General features: G+C 42.7%; 1 protein-coding gene across 7 annotated transcripts in view; it reads left to right on the plus strand.

Annotated features, from left to right (window-relative positions):
• Positions 1–20,194, plus strand: part of LOC124122540 (arginine-glutamic acid dipeptide repeats protein-like) — a 173,778-nt gene that overhangs the window by 20,782 nt on the left and 132,802 nt on the right. For 2 of the 7 annotated variants that reach the window (XM_048394241.1, XM_048394239.1), the window contains exons 1-3: positions 484–795; positions 5,586–5,656; positions 17,295–17,400. In XM_048394241.1, the coding sequence (XP_048250198.1) occupies positions 501–795; positions 5,586–5,656; positions 17,295–17,400 (472 nt within the window). In that variant the 5' untranslated portion in view covers positions 484–500. Of the gene's footprint in view, positions 1–451; positions 796–5,585; positions 5,657–13,633; positions 13,670–17,294; positions 17,401–20,194 lie in introns of those variants that run through there. The other 5 variants (XM_046485593.2, XM_048394240.1, XM_048394242.1 and 2 more) reach the window with 5 other exon arrangements.

Raw genomic sequence — 20,194 nt, forward strand, 5'->3', positions numbered from 1 at the left:
CAGTATAGCCTTGGAGCTTGTTTGCTATTAAAAACACTATGACTGCAGAAAGCGCAAGACAGAAATACTTGCAGCTGATTGGCTGGTGTGTCGTCAACACCATTTACGAATTGCCATGGTGATCCATAAATAGAAGTTCCAATGTTTCCCGCAAAAGACGACTATGCTTGTCGTAAGAGGTTACTAATGGGATCGGGTGGTCAGACTCGCTGACATGGTTGATGCATGTCATTGATCCCAATTGCATGGATCGATGCTCATGATGCAAATCACTGGATTGTCTTGTCCAGACACGATTATTTACAGACCGCTGTCATATAGCTGGAATATTGCTGAGTGTGGCGTTAAACAAACTAACAAGCATGAATTACGAGTCATGTAAAACCTAGACTCTGATAAACGTGTCTTATGTCTGTCTCAAGTTCACTGGACTACAACTTTCTGATTTCAGATCTGACCAATGTGACGAGGGGGTGACAGTGGAGGGTGTGGCGGTTGTCATGGAAACCTCTCCTGTACTCAAAGAAAATAATGCTGGCGGGGAAGACACCAGCAAAGCACCTCTCAAAGATGGAGGCATCAGGAGGAGAAAGATAAAGAGGAACAAGAACAACAAAAAACCTGTGAAGAAAGCGTTGAACAAGATCCAGAGCACCGCAGTGGTGGACATTATAGTGCAGGGTGCACCACCTAGACGCAAGGGTGGCCGCAACCGTGGTGCAGGGGTGTTACGCAAGAAGGGGGATGATATCATCTCGTATACCACAGACGATGGAGTGAAGTACCGACCCGGAGGTGAGACATTTTACATGTACCATAATTGCTGCAGAAGCATCCTGGGGGCATAGAAAATTGACAGAGGGGGATGGTTATTAAAACCATACATTTAAATATATATTTAGACCCGGGAAGATCTGGGTTAGAATAGGTCTATAGCAACCCATGCTTGTCATGACTCTTAAAAGGTGACTATGCTTGTCGTAAGAGGTGACTAAATGGATCGGGTGGTCAGACTTGCTGACTTGGTTGATGCATGTCATCGTATCCCGATTGTGTGGATTGATGCTCATGATGTCAGTCACTGGATTGTCTGGTCCAGACATGATTATTTACAGGACGCTGTCATATAGCTGGAATATTGCTGAGTGAGGCGTTAAACAACAACAAACAAACAAATGTTGAATAATATAAGGATTGTAATGGTATCTAAGGTGCCGCGATTCACTGTGCAGAGTTGCGTCCCTTGGGCATGCCAGAAACCTATGATTGTGGGTTCGAATCCCGGTTCGCCCCGATTATGATTCTAGGTTTGTCAGCACCATACCCGTGCTCGTGGGTTTCACCGAAGTGGTAAATGTCTGAAACCTGAATCACTTTCCTCCCACATTAAGCTGACACGCCGCGATATAACTGGAATACTGTTAAAAGCGGCGTTAAACCCAACTCACTCACTCACTCCAGTAACTTGTTGCAGTATCCTTTATTACTGACTGTTATACAGCTGCTGGACTATTGTTGACTTCAGCGTGGAACAACATTCACTCACTCACTCTGTGATGAATTCATTTGCACCTCCCAGTTGGTGTCTCATGTCCCTACCTACCAGGATAGAACACTCACCACATGTCACCAACCATCACCTACAATCTCACCCACCATCACACACCATCACCCACCCACCATCTCACCCACCATCACACAGCCATCACACATGCATCACACACCCACCATCTCACCAACCATCACACACCAACCATCTCACCCAGCATCACCCACCATCACACACCCATCACACACCCACCATCTCACCAACCATCACACACCATCACCCACCATCACACACCCATCACACACCCACCATCTCACACACCATCACACACCTACCACACACCTACCATCACACCCCCACCATCACACACCCATCACCCACACACCATCTCACCCAGCATCACACACCCAGCATCACATCCACAATCTCACCCACCATCACACACACACCATCTCACCCACCATCACACCCACAATCTCACCCACCATCACACTCCCACCATCTCACCCACCATCACCCACAATCTCACCCACCATCACACACCCATCACACACCCACCATCTCATCCACCATCACACATCCACCATCTCACCCACCATCACACACCCAGCATCACATCCACCATCACACACCAACCATCTTACTAGCAATTTCACCCACCATCTCACTGTTTTCACCCACACTCCCACCATCTCACCCACCATCACCCACAATCTCACCCACCATCACACACCCATCACACACCCACCATCTCATCCACCATCACACATCCACCATCTCACCCACCATCACACACCCAGCATCACATCCACAATCTCATCCACCATCACACACCCATCACACACCAACCATCTCAACCACCATCACACACCAACCATCTTACTAGCAATTTCACCCACCATCTCACTGTTTTCACCCACAATCTCACCATCTCACCCACCATCTCACCCACCGTTTTATTGATAATCTCACACACAATCTCACCCATAATCTCACCCATAATCTCACCAACCATCACCCACAACCTCACTGGTAATCTCACCCACAATCTCACCATCCAACCCAACAACTCACCCACCATTTCACCCACCATCTCACCCACCATCTCACCCACTCCCTCATCAGACGAGGTGTCATGTCAAGTAATGAAGATAATCGCCTGTCAAATTGACCAAGTTAAAGAGATTAGACATTTCATCCCCTCGGTGTACTAAGACAGGTCATATATCAAGAACATAAGACCATGGTGACCTCTGACCTGTTGAAGGAGGAATACAGGACGAAGGTCGTGGGAGAACGTCATGTCACATTTGACTCTGGATGTCAGAGCAGTCACTAACGAGAAAATGTTGACATTCCATGCCAGATGCACACAGGTGGGAGAGGCGACACATGATTGGATGAGCATACACGAAGCTGCATCTTCACACAAAATAACCAATGCATGTAGCTGGAACATTGCTGAGTGAGGTGTTAAACAACAAATAAACAATAACCATGGTTACAACCAAGGGTAGATAACTTAGATATACCGCATTATCTGTCATAAGCCTCTCTCCGTTTATTAACACATCCTTCATTGATTAGCACACCTGACTCAATAAACGTCCCATAAACGCCACACGAAACAACACGCAGGGATACAAGTGTTTATCAACTCAATGGGCTCCAAGACAAGGAGCTAGTACTTATGTGAATCTTGATTACCCAAATGGCCTTGTTCAATGCACAAGACAAGTCTGAAATCGTTTGATCCAGATGAGAGAATGGTAAATGAAGATGGTGTTTGTTACGTCAACGTCAGCATGAACTAACGGATAAACAGTGCTCATGTGATATATTGCCATTGTCTGTTAAGAGACACTAGGCCCATATCTCACCTCTACCCTCTCACCTCTGCCCTCTCACCTCTCACCAGTGATTAACGAATGTCATAGACGCTGGTTATACGAGCTTTCAACAGCTGTCATCAATGTCATGTGATATGAGTTCGTATTCCCTGAGGAGATTACCAACACCACTGTTGAGCAATGTGCACAATGTGTCGGATCCCTCTCTCTGCAGTGTGGTGATACTGGATCCCTCCCATGCGGATATGTTGCTTGAGAACTTGACAAGGCTTGTATTGGCTGCACAAGTCTTTAAAGCATTTTACATGGCATAGGTCAGCTAATGGAGGGGGGTTAAAAGACTTGTAAATCTGAGGTCACTGATGTATTGGAGCACACATTTGACACTCGTAAAAAATCAGCATAAATTACTTGCCTATGATTTTGCGACTTACGTGGATGGTTGTGTTTATTTCCTCTTGTTTTGAAGTATCAGTACTAAATATTGTATAAAAGTTTGAATGAAAAGCCCATGATGCTAGGGTGGCCCAGCTGTCTGAGGTGCAGCGATTCGCTGTGCAGAGTTGCGTCCCTTGGCCATGCCAGAAACCTATGATTGAGGGTTAAAATCCTGGTTCGCCCTTGATTATGTTTCTAGGTTTGTCAACACCATACCCATGCTCGTGGGTTTCACAAAAGTGGAAAAAAGTCTGAGACCTGCATCACTTCGGGCTTTCCTCCCACATTAAGCTGACACGCCGTGATATAACTGGAATAATGTTAAAAGCAGGATTAAACCCAACTCACTCACTCACTCACTTGAATCCCAGGATGTCAAGGCATATCTTGAATCACAGGATGTCATTGCTCCAAAACCTGAACACCACAGCAGTGTGTCTTTATGTATGTAGTGTTAGAGGTCCGCAGACATGGATAAGGTTGAGCTGATATTGATGAAGGTGAGGTGAGGTTTTACACATAATTCCATGTAGTTCCACATAATTCCATGTTGTTCAACTTAATTCTACATAAACTCAGTTCCACATTGATACTTAAATTTCTATGATAAGCTGGAACAGGACCAAACACATTGCCCTGGCATTCTAGGATTGTCAAACAGATGTTCCACATTGTAAAAAATATAACATGTGACAAAATAATCCAAATTGCTGATGTTATTAGGGGAGTGTCCTGCTTCCTGCATGGAAGTCCCTCCTCCCACTTGCCTGGGAATGATGAATCGGCTGCTCTGACAAAATGAAAACCCATTACCATCACTTAACACTGGAATGAAACCCTCATTAATGAGGTTTTTACTGACACCTTTTCCGGACTAAAAGTGTATTTATGTTCATCCAAGTGACCAGGAAATCTGATGTGTTTTGTGGGAGCAGTGGAATCGTTGAGTTGTAGAGGTGATTGCTTGTCTCAGAGGACAGGGTTTATTCCTCACAAGTCAAGGAAATGGAATATATTTTCTTAAGTGATTATTGATTTGATTCCATTGTTGGTAACTTGACAAGCGCTATGCACAGGAGTATATGCTCAAACAGATTGACTGTGTTTACAGTTGTCTTTCCCAGCCATCCACTGACTCACTCACTCACTCACCTATATGCCCACCCACCAACCCACTCATCCTCTAAATTGCCCAGCCACCAACCCACTCATCCTCTAAATCGCCCGCCCACCAACCTACTCATCCTTTCAATCGCCTACTCACCATCTCGTGTGTCTGTCCACTCACTCACCCACCAACACAGCTTTTATACCCACCAACCCACTCACTCACCCACCCTCTGAAGATCCGGGGTAGAATAGGTCTTCAGCAACCCATGCTTGCCGTAAAAGGTGACTATGCTTGTCGTAAGAGTTGACTAACGGGATTGTGTGGTCAGGCTAGCTGACTTGGTTAATGCTTGTCAACATAGAACAATGCACATGATGTCAATCACTGGATTGTCTGGTCCAGACTCGATTATTTACAGACTGCCCTCATATAGCTGTTAAACAACAAACAAACAACTCACTTGCCCACACACCCACCAACTTGCCTATCTACTCACTCACTCACTCACTCACTCACTCACTCACTCACTCACTCACTCACTCACTCCAGATATAGTCTTCCATGCTGTTCCTGATTATCCGCCATCAGTGTACCCAATTATTGACCCACCCTTAATGAATTATCTGTATATTTTCAGATTGTGTATACATTGAGAACAACCGCCCCGACCAGCCGTACTATGTGTGTGCCGTCAAGTATTTCCGAGTGGTCAGTACATCATTTATCATGTTTATAGCACACTAACAGAATACATCCTTTATCATGTTCATAGCACACTACCAGAGTACATCCTGTATCATGTTTATAGCACACAACCAGAGTACATCATTTATCATGTTTATAGCACACTACCAGAGTACAACATTTATCATGTTTATAGCACACTACCAGAGTACATCCTTTATCATGTTTATAGCACACTACCAGAGTACATCATTTATCATGTTTATAGCACACTACCAGAGTACATCCTGTATCATGTTTATAGCACACAACCAGAGTACATCATTTATCATGTTTATAGCACACTACCAGAGTACATCATTTATCATGTTTATAGCACACTACCAGAGTACATCCTGTATCATGTTTATAGCACACTACCAGAGTACATCATTTATCATGTTTATAGCACACTACCAGCTAGAAAATTGCTACCAGCACTAAACCAACCAAAGAAGATGTACATATCACACTCAACATATGACAACTATCGACTTTCTAAAATGTGGGCCCACCTGCAGTCATCTCTGTTAATAAAATAAAGTGGGCCCCCATTTGTTGAAAACGAATAGTTCCAAGTTATATTTCCATTGGCGAGCACAGTTTTTAATTTTCTGCAAGTTACTGATGGGAAGGAAAATATATATTGTCTTCAAACATTTATTAAGAATACGATTTACCTTTGGGATCAGATGGCCAATCAATAATTGGACCATCGACAACATTCAGCGTGACTGATGCCATTTTTCGTAAATACGAAAACAACAGAGATGGCTCCCGATGGAAATAGTCACTCCCTTCCCCAATATGAACCACTGATAATGCGGTTTTGACATGTTTATAGCACATTACCAGAGCATCCCAGATTGCAATTTTCCAGTTATATGAATTATAGATGCATATTTTTTCATGAGCTTTATTTATGCTGCATCTTTGCTTATATGACAGGGTAGTCTGACGATAGTAGTTATCTGAACTATATAATGCATACCTGTTCATTGAAAATACAGGAAATCTTACGCCCAGAATATGCTAAGATTGAAAAATTTACAACGTTTACATTTGCGAATTGCTCTATTGTGCTCAGGTACAATTCTGATTATCTTTCCAATCACATCATGCTGGCATTCATATGTACATATGTACATCAAATATTAAAAGAAACAAATTGTCATTTGAAAACTTTATGAAAATTGTAACTGATATATTTCGGATAGAAAGGTCAATTGCACACAAAAACAATACTATTGGACAGTTTGACAGAAAATAGAAAAATTTGCCAAGAGAACTGACTGATTAATATTTCGTTCTATTCGGAACTCACTAGGGCTGGCTGTCGATACAGATCATAGAAATCTATAATCATTAACTAAATATCGATCAATTAGCGATAAATATCGGGGGAAGTAACTTTGATCAAATACGCAGAAAAGAGTCCACTCCACTGGTGAGAGGTGGCACATTTATTCAGTGATTACTTTGTGGACATTTGAGATACATGTATAACAAAAACAGTTACTTTCCATCTTCAGCAATTGACATTATTGACAATAACAAGTCTTAATCTAAACCTTCATCCAAATAGCTTTTGTAACATTTTATTGATGACACCATTTTCATAAAGATAATTGTTAATATTTCTTCCAATCGACAATAATTCCGTAATCAATATTTTTTTGCCAGCCCTCGTTTTCCCTCCTTTGTTGTAAAGGTATTGTTCATCATTTCATTAATGAACATGATGAAGACACTGGTGCAGTAAGCATGGTGAATATTGTCTGCTTCTTTCACCATCTGTTAGTCCCATGAAGATCCGGGGTAGAATAGGTCTTCAGCAACCCATGCTTGCCGTAAAAGGCGACTATGCTTGTCGTAAAAGGCGACTAACGGGATCAGGTGGTCAGGCTCACTGACTTGGTTGATGCATGTCATCGATCCCAATTGCGTGGATCGATGCTTATGATGTCACTCACTGGATTGTCTGGTCCAGACTTGATTGTTTACAGACCGCCGTCATATAGCTGGAGTGCGGCGTTAAACAATAATCAAACAAACAAACCAAGCACCATCTGTTGATGTTGATTTGAGAAGGATCTGACACCTGTATCTTGACCTGCTTCCTAGAATAAACTATCTGATGTACTTACTCCCAAATGTTTTGGTAAAATTGTTTTCAAAATAATTTTAAGAGAACATTTGAAAGAACATTAAGATTTTTTAAAATGAAATATGGTATCAGCTGAAGAATATTTCGATCTATTTTTGGTTCAAGAGTTGGTTGGTGGCTAAAGTTCTATTCTTTGATGTAGCATTTTATATTTCATTTTTATTATGGGGGCACGCGTGGCCTAGTCGTGTTAGGCGATGCAGTTCCCTGTGCAGAGTTGCATCCCTTGGGCACGCCCCAAATTTATGATTCTAGGTTCGAATCCCGGTTTGCCCTGATTATGTTTCTCAGCCTGTCAGCAACATACCCGTGCTCGTGGGTTTCACAAAGTGGTTAACGTTTGAGACCTGCATCACTTCAGACTTGCCTCCCACATTAAGCTGACAGGCCGTGATAACGGCAGCCTTTAAACTCACTCACATATTAATATTGTAAAAGTGAGTACATTTGAAAAAAAATTAAACTATTTTGTAATAATATGGTAGTAGATGAAGAAAATAACCTTCTGTGTTTATTGTATGCTTAAGAAATGATTTAAGTGTCGCCTAAGTCCAATTCATGATATTTCTAAAATTACGACTCAATTATCAGAAAGAATTACCTTCATGTCCATGACAAGTCAAATTTTTTAAAAATTCACACAATTCACTATTTAATCATGGTAATATAGCATCATGAACACATTTAATAAAATACAAAGATTATTTTTTGTGACAGTAACTGTTTAATGGGTTTTTAATTTTTTTCTCACATTTTAATTATTAACCAAAAATAGTCTTTATGTCATTTGTGTGACAAATCTGGTTGTTTTATGTCCAAAATTAATTGAAAAAGATGGTAAACTGACAATGGCAGTTGATTTGTTACGGTTACCATGGCAACCTAATTGTCAAGCAATAAAATCATAGCAGTTGAAAGGCTTTGCTCTTCCCGGCTGTGATTCAACTCATTGGCTCGGCATTGGACTCTTAGCTTTCTACACACTAAAGTGCTTTAATTCTTCCACCATCTACTGGACAGCCGGTGAGAAAACTGGACATGTTTTACCAGAAACATGTGTCCTTCTTTTGTATTCTGTGAAAATGGCAGCACAAAATGTGAGCCTTGCTTGTGCTTAAGTGTCGTAAAGATAGGGTGTCGCGCAAGACGAGAGATTGAGAGATGACAGATGATTCTACCATTTATTATTGATGCAAGAAAGTTGGTGCCTTGGGCCTGAGTGCTTGCCTTTGTGCTGACTTGTGATCGATTAGGGGAAAACAAGAGTTGCCTCCCTTCCTTTGTGAATCAACTTGGCCACGCTCTGAGGGTTGGTCTCGTCAGCGAGGCAGTGTGCTTATTCAAAGCCATCTCTTGCAATCCTTTGTCACACGACTCGTCTTTGTATATTCTGCCATCATGATGAGAGCTACGCTATGTATCAGTAGTGATTTTGAATATCTTGGAATGTTTTCATTGTATGCTTGTAGCTAGGTTTGGCCACAGCAAACTAATCACACAGTGCTTGTTTGGGTGTGAGGGTGCTTGTGGCTAGATAGCTTTGGGAGTGTTTGTGGCTAGATAGCTTTGGGAGAGTTTGTGGCTAGATTTCTGTGAGTGTTTGTGTCTAGATAGTTGTGAGTGGTTTTGGCTAGATAGCTGTGAGTGGTTTTGGCTAGATAGCTGTGAGTGGTTTTGGCTAGATAGCTGTGAGTGTTTGTGGCTAGATAGCTGTGAGTGTTTTTAGCTTGATAGCTGTGAGAGTGTTTGTGGCTAGATACCTGTAAGAGTGTTTGTGGCCAGATAGTTGTGTTTATTCGTTTGTTTTTTGAGATAATCCAGTGAGTGACATCATGAGCATCAATCTACGTAATTGGGATACAGTTACATGCATCATCCAAGTCAACGAGTCTGACCACCTGATCTCGTTATTCACCTCTTACAAACATGGGTAACTGAAGACCAATTCTAGCCCGAATCATCACGTGTAGATATATCGGAGAGCGTTTGTGGCTAGATCATTGTGAGAGTGTTTATGGCTGGATAGCTGTGAAAGAATTTATGGCTAGATCACCATGAATGTGTTGACTGCTAGTGACTCTCTTTGAGTGGCAGTGCTCTCAGCCTGGCAAGCATAGATAGCAAAGAGGGTGTTTATCAGCCTCATGGGGCCTACTGTAGCTAGCTGGCTATTAAAGTCATCTGATTATTGGTAAATTGGTTGTTTTCTGGATAATTTGATGAACTGATCTCGTCCTTGGTGCATTGATCCTTTCTGCTAGAGCTGTACTAAATGTCAAGCCTGCATACCTCGATTGTATATTGCTCATTTAAAAATGTATGTACGGCCTTGACAAAAGGTTTCAGTGCCATTTGATGGTTGGGGTAAGCTGCAAGTCTTTTGTTGGATAAATGTTGTTTTATTGAAATGAATAAATTGATAGGCTTGGAAAACGGAAAGTTAATACAGTCATGAATATTCATAAAGTGCAGTGTTTATTTTAGTCCCAGTGTAGGGTAGACCCACCACTGCATGAAGTGCTTCATGCTGAGATATGGTGTTTCCATGGAAACAGATGATAACAAATGGCATTTTTTTCAAAGTGTGTTGGACAAGTGTGTTTTCGTTTTCGTTTTTTAATGACGTACTCAGGAATAACTTTATGATGGCGGCCTGTAATATTCGAGTCTGGACCAGGCAATCCAGTGATACTTTTCCAGGTAGCCATCTTTGATTTAGAATAATATGAATATAAAATCTTCTCACATCTTGAAACCTGGTGGATGAGATGGTCACCATGTATGGTTGTGAAACTTCATATGCTTGTACCCACCAATGGTGACACCTGAATTAGTTCAAGTTCACAGGTATTTATGCTTGAATGCTTGTGTGTTAATGTTCACATAACAATGTTTTTTCCAACACTATATAGGGCGGTCGGGTAGCCTAGTGGTTAAAGCGTTCGCTCGTCACGCCGAAGACCCCGGTTCGATTCCCGACATGGGTACAATGTGTGAAGCCCATTTCTGGTGTTCCCCGCCGTGATATTGCTGGAATATTGCTAAAAGCGGCGTAAAACCATACTCACTCACTCCCACACTATATTATGAATAATTTTTTTAATTTATATTTTATGAATGTTTGCCTCACAGAACATTAGCATTTAATCACACATCAGATCGTGACTAATCATGATATGTAATATTATGTTCATACAGCATTGTGTAAATTAGCTTTTTTCACTGAATGTTGAGGTCTAGAACAAAACAATATTCCTACAAATAATCATCTACTGCATGAACACTTGGCTTGATGTAGCCCTGAAAAGATCCGGGTGAGAATAGATCTTCAGCAACCCATGCTTGCCGTAAGGGGAGACAATGCTTCTCGAAAATGGAGACAAACGGGATCGGGTGGTTTCCACCATGCATCATGTTTGTGTGGGTTCAAGGCTCATGCTTTCTTTGTTTTGTTGTTTAACGCCGCTGTCAGCAATATTCCAGCTTCATGGCGGCGGTCTGTAAATAAACGAGTATGAACCAGACAGTACAGTGATTGACATCTTGAGCATCAATCCACACAGTTGGGATACGATGATATGCATCAACCAGGACAGCGAGCCTGACCACCCGATCCCATTAGTCACCTCCTATGACAAGCATAGTTGCTTCTTAGGACAAGCATGGGTTGCTGAAGACCTATTCTGACCCAGATCTTCACAGGTGGTGTATGGTATGGCATGGTCTGTGTAGGGTATGGTCTGTGTAGGGTAGGGTCAGTGTAGGGTATGGTCTTGGAGGGTGTGGTCTGTGTAGTGTAGGGTATGGTCTGTGTAGGGTATGGTCTGTGTAGGGTATGGTCTGTATATGGTAGGATCTGTGTAGTGTATGGACTGTGTAGGGTAGGGTCTGTGTAGGGGTGGTCTGTGTAGGGTGTGGTCTGTATATGGTAGGATCTGTGTAGAGTAGGGCCTGTGTAGGGTATGGTCTGTGCAGGGTAGGGTCTGTGTATGGTAGGGTCTGTGTAGAGTAGGGCCTGTGTAGGGTATGGTCTGTGTAGGGTAGGGTCAGTGTAGGGTATGGTCTGTGTATGGTAGGATCTGTGTAGTGTATGGTCTTGGAGGGTGTGGTCTGTGTAGTGTATGGTCTGTGTATGGTAGGGTCTGTGAAGGGTATGGTCTGCGTAGGGTATGGTCTGTGTATGGTAGGATCTGTGTAGTGTATGGTCTGTAGGGTATGGTCTGTGTAGGGTGTAGGGTGTGGTCTGTGTAGGGTATGGTCTGTGTAGGGTGTGATCTGTGTAGGGTATGGTCTGTGTAGTGTATGGTCTGCGTAGGGTATGGTCTGTGTAGGGTATGGTCTGTGTATGGTAGGATCTGTGTAGTGTATGGTCTGTAGGGTATGGTCTGTGTAGGGTGTAGGGTATGGTCTGTGTAGGGTGTGGTCTGTGTAGGGTGTGATCTGTGTAGGGTATGGTCTGTGTAGGGTGTGGTCTGTGTAGGGTGTAGGGTATGGTCTGTGTAGGGTATGGTCTGTGTAGGGTGTGGTCTGTGTAGGGTATGGTCTGTGTAGGGTATGGTCTGTGTAGGGTGTGATCTGTGTAGGGTGTGGTCTGTGTAGGGTATGGTCTGTGTATGGTGTGATCTGTGTAGGGTGTGGTCTGTGTAGGGTGTGGTCTGTGTAGGGTATGGTCTGTGTAGGGTGTGATCTGTGTAGGGTGTGGTCTGTGTAGGGTATGGTCTGTGTAGGGTATGGTCTGTGTGGGGTGTAGGGTATGGTCTGTGTAGGGTGTGGTCTGTGTAGGGTGTGATCTGTGTAGGGTATGGTCTGTGTAGGGTATGGTCTGTGTAGGGTGTAGGGTATGGTCTGTGTAGGGTGTGATCTGTGTAGGGTATTGTCTGTGTAGGGTGTGTTCTGTGTATTACATCTCAATGGTGTCATGACAGGATGAGGTTCACTTGATTAACCCCTCAGTAGAACACTTAGGACACCGCTCCGGATGTCCTGGCACATCAACCTTTTATCTTCCAATCAATGATAAATTGTCCAACTGGAGGATCTGCAGCATGGACCTGCAAGTCATCTCACATTAACCCTTCAGCCTTCATTCTAAATTATCCAGTCAAGTAACCTCAAACTGGAGCTATCTCCATCTTGTTAATTAACCCTTAATCCTCCATGCATGGCTCGCTGTCAAGAATCACCACAGTCTCAAGCCCCTCACTTCTGAGGTGTCTCAATGTACGGATCAAGAGGTTTAATTTGCTGTAGTTCTTTCTCTGACATGGCTGTCATTAATACCCGAGCCAGTCGATATTGCTTAGCTCAGTTGCTTCCCCCGCGGTGCTCTGTGTTCCTTACTTCAGTGATCAATACACCGACAATTTACCCTTCAAACGGTGAGGAAATGACTCTGTTATCTGCCTCTTTCTGATTAATTTGTGTGTGTTAATTTGCCTCTAACGATATCGAACATTGTGCGTTTCAGAGGCATTTACTTGGATGGCATAATGGCGTTATTCTCTGGTGTAGTGACAGCAGCTCCGAGCTGCTTCACTGAGCTTCTCCACTGAGCTGCTGCCGAGTGAATCACCACTGTGTGCTGTCAAATTTTGTTTGCTTGTGCCACTAGGTGGCGCTCTAAGAACATATGTCAGCTTCTGTCACAAGGTGGCATTATTTCAAGGATTGTGTAGGGCTTATTACGTTAAAGACCAGTTGATCAGCTTAGACAGCCAGGCTGGAGTGAGGCCAGTTTCTCTGCCTCATTGAATAAAGCTTCAAAAACATGGAGGGGAGTTTAAGCTGGGAGGCAAGACTATCTGAGAACCATGGAGTCAGGTCATGAGCAGGTGGAGAAATTATCTTGATTCCTTGTGACTGTTGTTGTGGAGGAGTGATCTTAACTGTTGGTGTTGAGGAGTTAGGGTAGTTTTCGAGGAGTTATATAAACCGTTGTTGTGGAGGAGTTATCTTGACTGTTGTTGTGGAGGAGTTATGTTGACTGTTGTTGTAGAGGAGTTATGGTTGTTGTGGAGGAGATATCTTGACTGTTGTTGTGGAGGAGTTATCTTGACTGTTGTTGTGGAGGAGTTATCTTAACCATTGTTGTGAAGGAGTTATCTTAACTGTTGGTGTGGAGGAGTTAGGGTAGTTGTGGAGGAGTTATATTAATCGTTGTTGTGGAGGAGTTACCGTGACTGTTGTTGTGGAGGAGTTATCTTAACTGTTGTTGTGGAGGAGTTATCTTGACTGTTGTTGTGGAGGAGTTATCTTGACTGTTGTTGTAGAGGAGTTATCTTGACTGATTGTGGAGGAGTTATCTTGACTGTTGTTGTGGAGGAGTTATCTTGACTTTTGTTATGGGGGAGTTTTGGTTGTTCTGAAGGAGATATCTCCATGGTTGTTGTAGAGGAGTTATCTTGACTGATTGTGGAGGAGTTATCTTTACTGTTGATGTGGGGGAGTTATGGTTGTTGTGGAGGAGTTATCTTGACTTTTGTTGTGGAGGAGTTATCTTGACTGTTGTTGTGGAGGAGTTATCTTGACTGTTGTTGTGGAGGAGTTATCTTGACTGATTGTGGAGGAGTTATCTTGACTGTTGTTGTGGAGGAGTTATGGTTGTTTTGGAGGAGTTATCTTGACTTTTGTTATGGGGGAGTTATTGTTGTTCTGGAGGAGATATCTTCATGGTTGCTGTGGAGGAGTTATCTTGACTGTTGTAGAGGACTTATCTTGACTGTAATTGTGAAGGAGTTATCTTGACTGTAATTGTGGAGGAGTTATCTTGACTAATTGTGGAGGAGTTATCTTAACTGTTGTTGTGGAGGAGTTATGGTTGTTGTGGACGGTTCTGGAGGAGATATCTCCATGGTTGTTGTGGAGGAGTTATCTTGACTGTTGTTGTAGAGGAGTTATCTTGACTGATTGTGGAGGAGTTATCTTGACTGTTGATGTGGAGGAGTTATGGTTGTTGTGGAGGAGTTATCTTGACTTTTGTTGTGGAGGAGTTATCTTGACTGTTGTTATGGAGGAGTTATCTTGACTGTTGTTGTGGAGGAGTTATGGTTGTTTTGGAGGAGTTATCTTGACTTTTGTTATGGGGGAGTTATTGTTGTTCTGGAGGAGATATCTTCATGGTTGCTGTGGAGGAGTTATCTTGACTGTTGTTGTAGAGGAGTTATCTTGACTGTAATTGTGAAGGAGTTATCTTGACTGTAATTGTGGAGGAGTTATTTTGACTGTAATTGTGGAGGAGTTATCTTAACTGTTGTTGTGGAGGAGTTATGGTTGTTGTGGAGGAGTTATGGTTGTTTTTGAAGAGTTATGGTTTATGTGGAGGAGTTATTTTGATGGTTGTTGTGGAGGAGTTATCTTGATATTTTTTGTGGAGGAGTAATCTTGACTGTTCTTGTGGGGGATCTGAGCGGTTGTTGTTGAGGATTTGTCATGATGGTTGTTGAGTTGGGGTTGTTGTAGAGGAGTTGTCTCGATGGTTGTTTTTGATGAGTTATCTTGATGCTTCTCATGTCTCCAGAAGCAAGTCAGAAAAATTCTTTTTCTAAATTATTCATAACAGCAGACTTGTAATCTGATATCAATTTCTCAAAGGCTGTTCTAGTTTGTTTGCTTTCATAGACTTGTATTGAAGTATTACATGCCTTGCTTCCTCAGAGGAATAGAAAGAAACATATATTTGTAAGGAAAATCTCATAGTGTACGTTTCTTCGGGCCAATGTTTACATGATGCTAGAGGCCTGTACTCCATGAGCAACCTCGACCTGCCAGAAATTATCTGTTCCCAGTGTAAAGTAATTCCAAATTTTGGCAAACATCTCTTTCCAAGTCACTCTCTTGAGTAAATGTTTACTTGTATGATACAAGGAATATTGCATTCATGTGAAAACTAATTTTGAAAAAAAACAACCTTGAGAGTTATCATTGGTGACATGTGAAAGTGTGTGATACTGGCTTGATATAGTTAATAGTAACCTAGAACATTGTTGCAGACTGTTGCTATCAGGAGGCCCCTGAGGTGGATAACTCACTTCATGGAGTCACTGATGTAGTTTGTTGTACAGTGTTGCTATCAGCACACCATGAGGTAGATAAGTTATTTCCTGACATCACTGGTGTAGTTTGTTGTACAGTGTTGCTATCAGACGGTCTGTGAGGTGGATAAGTCACTTCCTGTCATCACTGGTGTCGTTTGTTTACACAGTTGCTATCAGCCGGTCTGTGAAGTGGATAAGTCACTTCCTGACATCACTGGTGTCGTTTGTTGTACAGTGTTGCTATCAGCACACCATGAGGTAGATAAGTTATTTCCTGACATCACTGGTGTAGTTTGTTGTACAGTGTTGCTATCAGACGGTCTGTGAGGTGGATAAGTCACTTCCTGACATCACTGGTGTCGTTTGTTGTACAGTGTTGCTATCAGCACACCATGAGGTAGATAAGTTATTTCCTGACATCACTGGTGTCGTTTGTTGTACAGTGTTGCTAATAGCACACCATGAGGTAGATAAGTTATTTCCTGACATCACTGGTGTAGTTTGTTGTACAGTGTTGCTATCAGACGGTCTGTGAGGTGGATAAGTCACTTCCTGACATCACTGGTGTCGTTTGTTGTACAGTGTTGCTAATAGCACACCATGAGGTAGATAAGTTATTTCCTGACATCACTGGTGTAGTTTGTTGTACAGTGTTGCTATCAGACGGTCTGTGAGGTGGATAAGTCACTTCCTGACATCACTGGTGTCGTTTGTTTACACAGTTGCTATCAGCCTGTCTGTGAAGTAGATAAGTCACTTCCTGACATCACTGGTGTCGTTTGTTGTACAGTGTTGCTAATAGCACACCATGAGGTAGATAAGTTACTTCCTGACATCACTGGTGTAGTTTGTTGTACAGTGTTGCTATCAGCCAGTCTGTGAGGTGGATAAGTCACTTCCTGTCATCACTGGTGTCGTTTGTTGTACAGTGTTGCTAATAGCACACCATGAGGTAGATAAGTTACTTCCTGACATCACTGGTGTAGTTTGTTTACACTGTTGCTATCAGCCGGTCTGTGAGGTGGATAAGTCACTTCCTGACATCACTGGTGTAGTTTGTTTACACAGTTGCTATCAGCCGGACTGTGAAGTGGATAAGTCACTTCTTGACATCACTGGTGTCGTTTGTTGTACAGTGTTGCTATCAGCACACCATGAGGTAGATAAGTTATTTCCTGACATCACTGGTGTAGTTTGTTGTACAGTGTTGCTATCAGACTGTCTGTGAGGTGGATAAGTCACTTCCTGACATCACTGGTGTCGTTTGTTTACACAGTTGCTATCAGCCTGTCTGTGAAGTGGATAAGTCACTTCCTGACATCACTGGTGTAGTTTGTTGCACAGTGTTGCTATCAGCAGGTGAGGACGAGGAAAGAAAAAAGATCCAGCATCACTGTGTTGAACGTTCTGTTCTTGATTTCAGACTAAAAGGGACACTCTAGTGGTTCACATCAAGTGGTTTTTCCGCCTGTCTGAAGTGCCCGAGTCTGTCTATCAACCGCTGGTTCAAGATCGCCACACGGAGAATCGTGAGTACTCTGAATTCTATTGCAGCTCAGTCTGTCACACCACCAAGATCTGTTGTCGTGGATACATGTTCCCAGAATGCAATTTCCCATGAATGGGGGACTAGAAGACATGACCAAAGTTCTGATAAAACATTAAAAATTCTTACAGCCCGCTACATGTAGCACACACAACATCACACACAACATCACACACAACATCACACACAACATCACACATCACACATCACATCACACACAACATCACACACAACATCACACTACATCACTTCATGACACACTTCATCACACACCACATCATACACTACTTTACACACCACATCACACTACACAACAGGTCTTCAGCAACCCATGCTTGCCGTAAAAGGTGACTATGCTTGTTGTAAGAGGCGACTAACGGGATCAGGTGGTCTGCTTCACTGACTTGGTTGATGCATGTCATCATATCCCAGTTGCGTGGATTGTTGTTCATGATATTAATCACTGGATTGCCTGGTCCAGACTTGAATTTTAAACACACTGCCGTCATATAGCTGGAATATTGCTGTGTGAATATTGCACAGCATCACACACCGCATCACACACCGCATCACACACTGCATCACACACTGCATCACACACTGCATCACACACCACATCACACACTAAATCACACACTAAATCACACACTCCATCACACACTAAATCACACACTAAATCACACACTGCATCACACACTGCATCACACACTGCATCACATACCGCATCACATACCGCATCACACACTGCATCACACACTACATCACACATTGCATCACACACTGCATCACATACCGCATCACATACCGCATCACACACTGCATCACACACTGCATCACACACTACATCACACACTGCATCACACACTGCATCACATACCGCATCACACACTGCATCACAAACTGCAACACACTGCATCACACTATATCACACACTACATCACACACAGCATCACACACCGCATCACACACTACATCACACACTAAATCACACACTACATCACACACTAAATCACACACTAAATCACACACTAACTAAATCACACACTACATCACACACCGGTCAGGCAGTCAGGGGGGCACCCATGAATGTGTCACAATGTGCGTCTTCATTGTACTCAAGAGTATTTCAAGATTTTCCACACAAGATATGCAAGTGTTGATCACATGACCAGTTGCCATGGTTACTGTGAAATCAAGATGAGTAATAGAGAGTTGACCACACTGACACCACCAAGGTATAGTACCTCTGGCCTCCATAACAGCCCAGTAACACATGAAAGGAGGCGGACATCTTGTCAGGCCGGCACTTGTTGTTAGTAAATCTGTCTACTGTGTTGCTTCCTGTCCCAAGGGATTGTGGGTGATGTGGGAATCTGGCAAATTTGATTGTTGCAGTAGTTTTGCTGTGATCTTCAGGGACACAGGAATGTGAATGAAGAACCATAGCAATATACCTCTGACATGGCTCATGTTCGTCCTGCACCATGACTGGAATATATGTATTTTATGACAACAAAACCAATCTAGATTTATGTAAGAGCATGTCAAGCAAGCTCCAGCCAGCTCTAGCCGACTCTTGCCAGCTCTAGCCAGCTCTATTCGATTAAACATCATCAGGGAAATTGTTTTAATTATCGAGGAGAAAGATTTCATAGGTAAAATGTTAGTCTAGGCACTTGTTTACTGCATGGAGTATATGTTAATCCTGCATGTTGGTATGTTTTATGTGTGATCACAATATGTCTGAAATTTTGCTGATGAGACTTAAATTTTAACACACTTTATTTGTGTGTAGCATCTGGAACTTGAAGAATGGAATGAATTTCACATCAATTAAGAAAATGAAAAAGCGATGTTATGCGCTAAATTTGTTATACTGTAAATTAATTACTTTCAAAACTTGAATTTTTAAAAAATCACAAAAGCAGTTTCAACCCTGCATTTCACGGGATTTTCATCAACCATACTTGAAAAAATATTGATTTGATTAAATGGCCATAAATATGGAAATCTTTGATCAGAATCTCGGCAATTAATCTCTTAGGTGTTATCAATAGATGGTTTACATGTTACCTGGATCTCTCCATCATGTCGGGTACTGTGCCCTGTAGGGTTCCCAGGGTGGCTTACTGGGATGGGTGTTAGCTTGCTATGTGGCAACCTGGTTCTATTCCTAACAGCTACAACTGCACCACTGTCTGAGCAAGGCAACAGTGATGAATGAGTGTCTATATCAGGATTCAGCATGTTGACGCGACCGAAGTAATATGCCCTATCATCAATCCACCGCCATTATCTCAATTACATAGCCATCAAGTGTGATGTCTGACCAAATGAGGTGATCCAAGTGACCAGTACAAGGGAGGTAACTCTCCTGATCTTAATCCTGCCTGAACCCTGCCTCAAAGGAGGTCACAGATCATACGGTAGGGAAAAGCATTCGAGACGAGGCGGTAAATTCTTAATGTAGCCAAGCTCTGTCAGGCAGAGCTCCGCGGGGAAGTTAAGAGGTGATCGTTAGGTTGGTTACATGCTGCATACAAAACTCCTCAGTGCTGAGAATTAGATGGGAAGTTGGGTTGGATGTGTGAAGCATTGCTGTCGATCGACTTCGCCACGTGCTGCTGTGGTACTTGTGCATTGATCGAGCAAATGAGCAGATAGATGGAAGGGGAGGGAATGAGAGGGTCCGTCAGACGCGAAGAGAGACAGTCACAGACGGGTATAGATCCACTGATAGATGCGCACGAAGCTGCGTTTGTCTTCAAGTCCGGACA

Source organism: Haliotis rufescens, unplaced genomic scaffold (genome assembly GCF_023055435.1).
Source record: "Haliotis rufescens isolate VD_foot unplaced genomic scaffold, xgHalRufe1.0.p SCAF_13, whole genome shotgun sequence".
Lineage (NCBI taxonomy): Eukaryota > Metazoa > Mollusca > Gastropoda > Lepetellida > Haliotidae > Haliotis > Haliotis rufescens.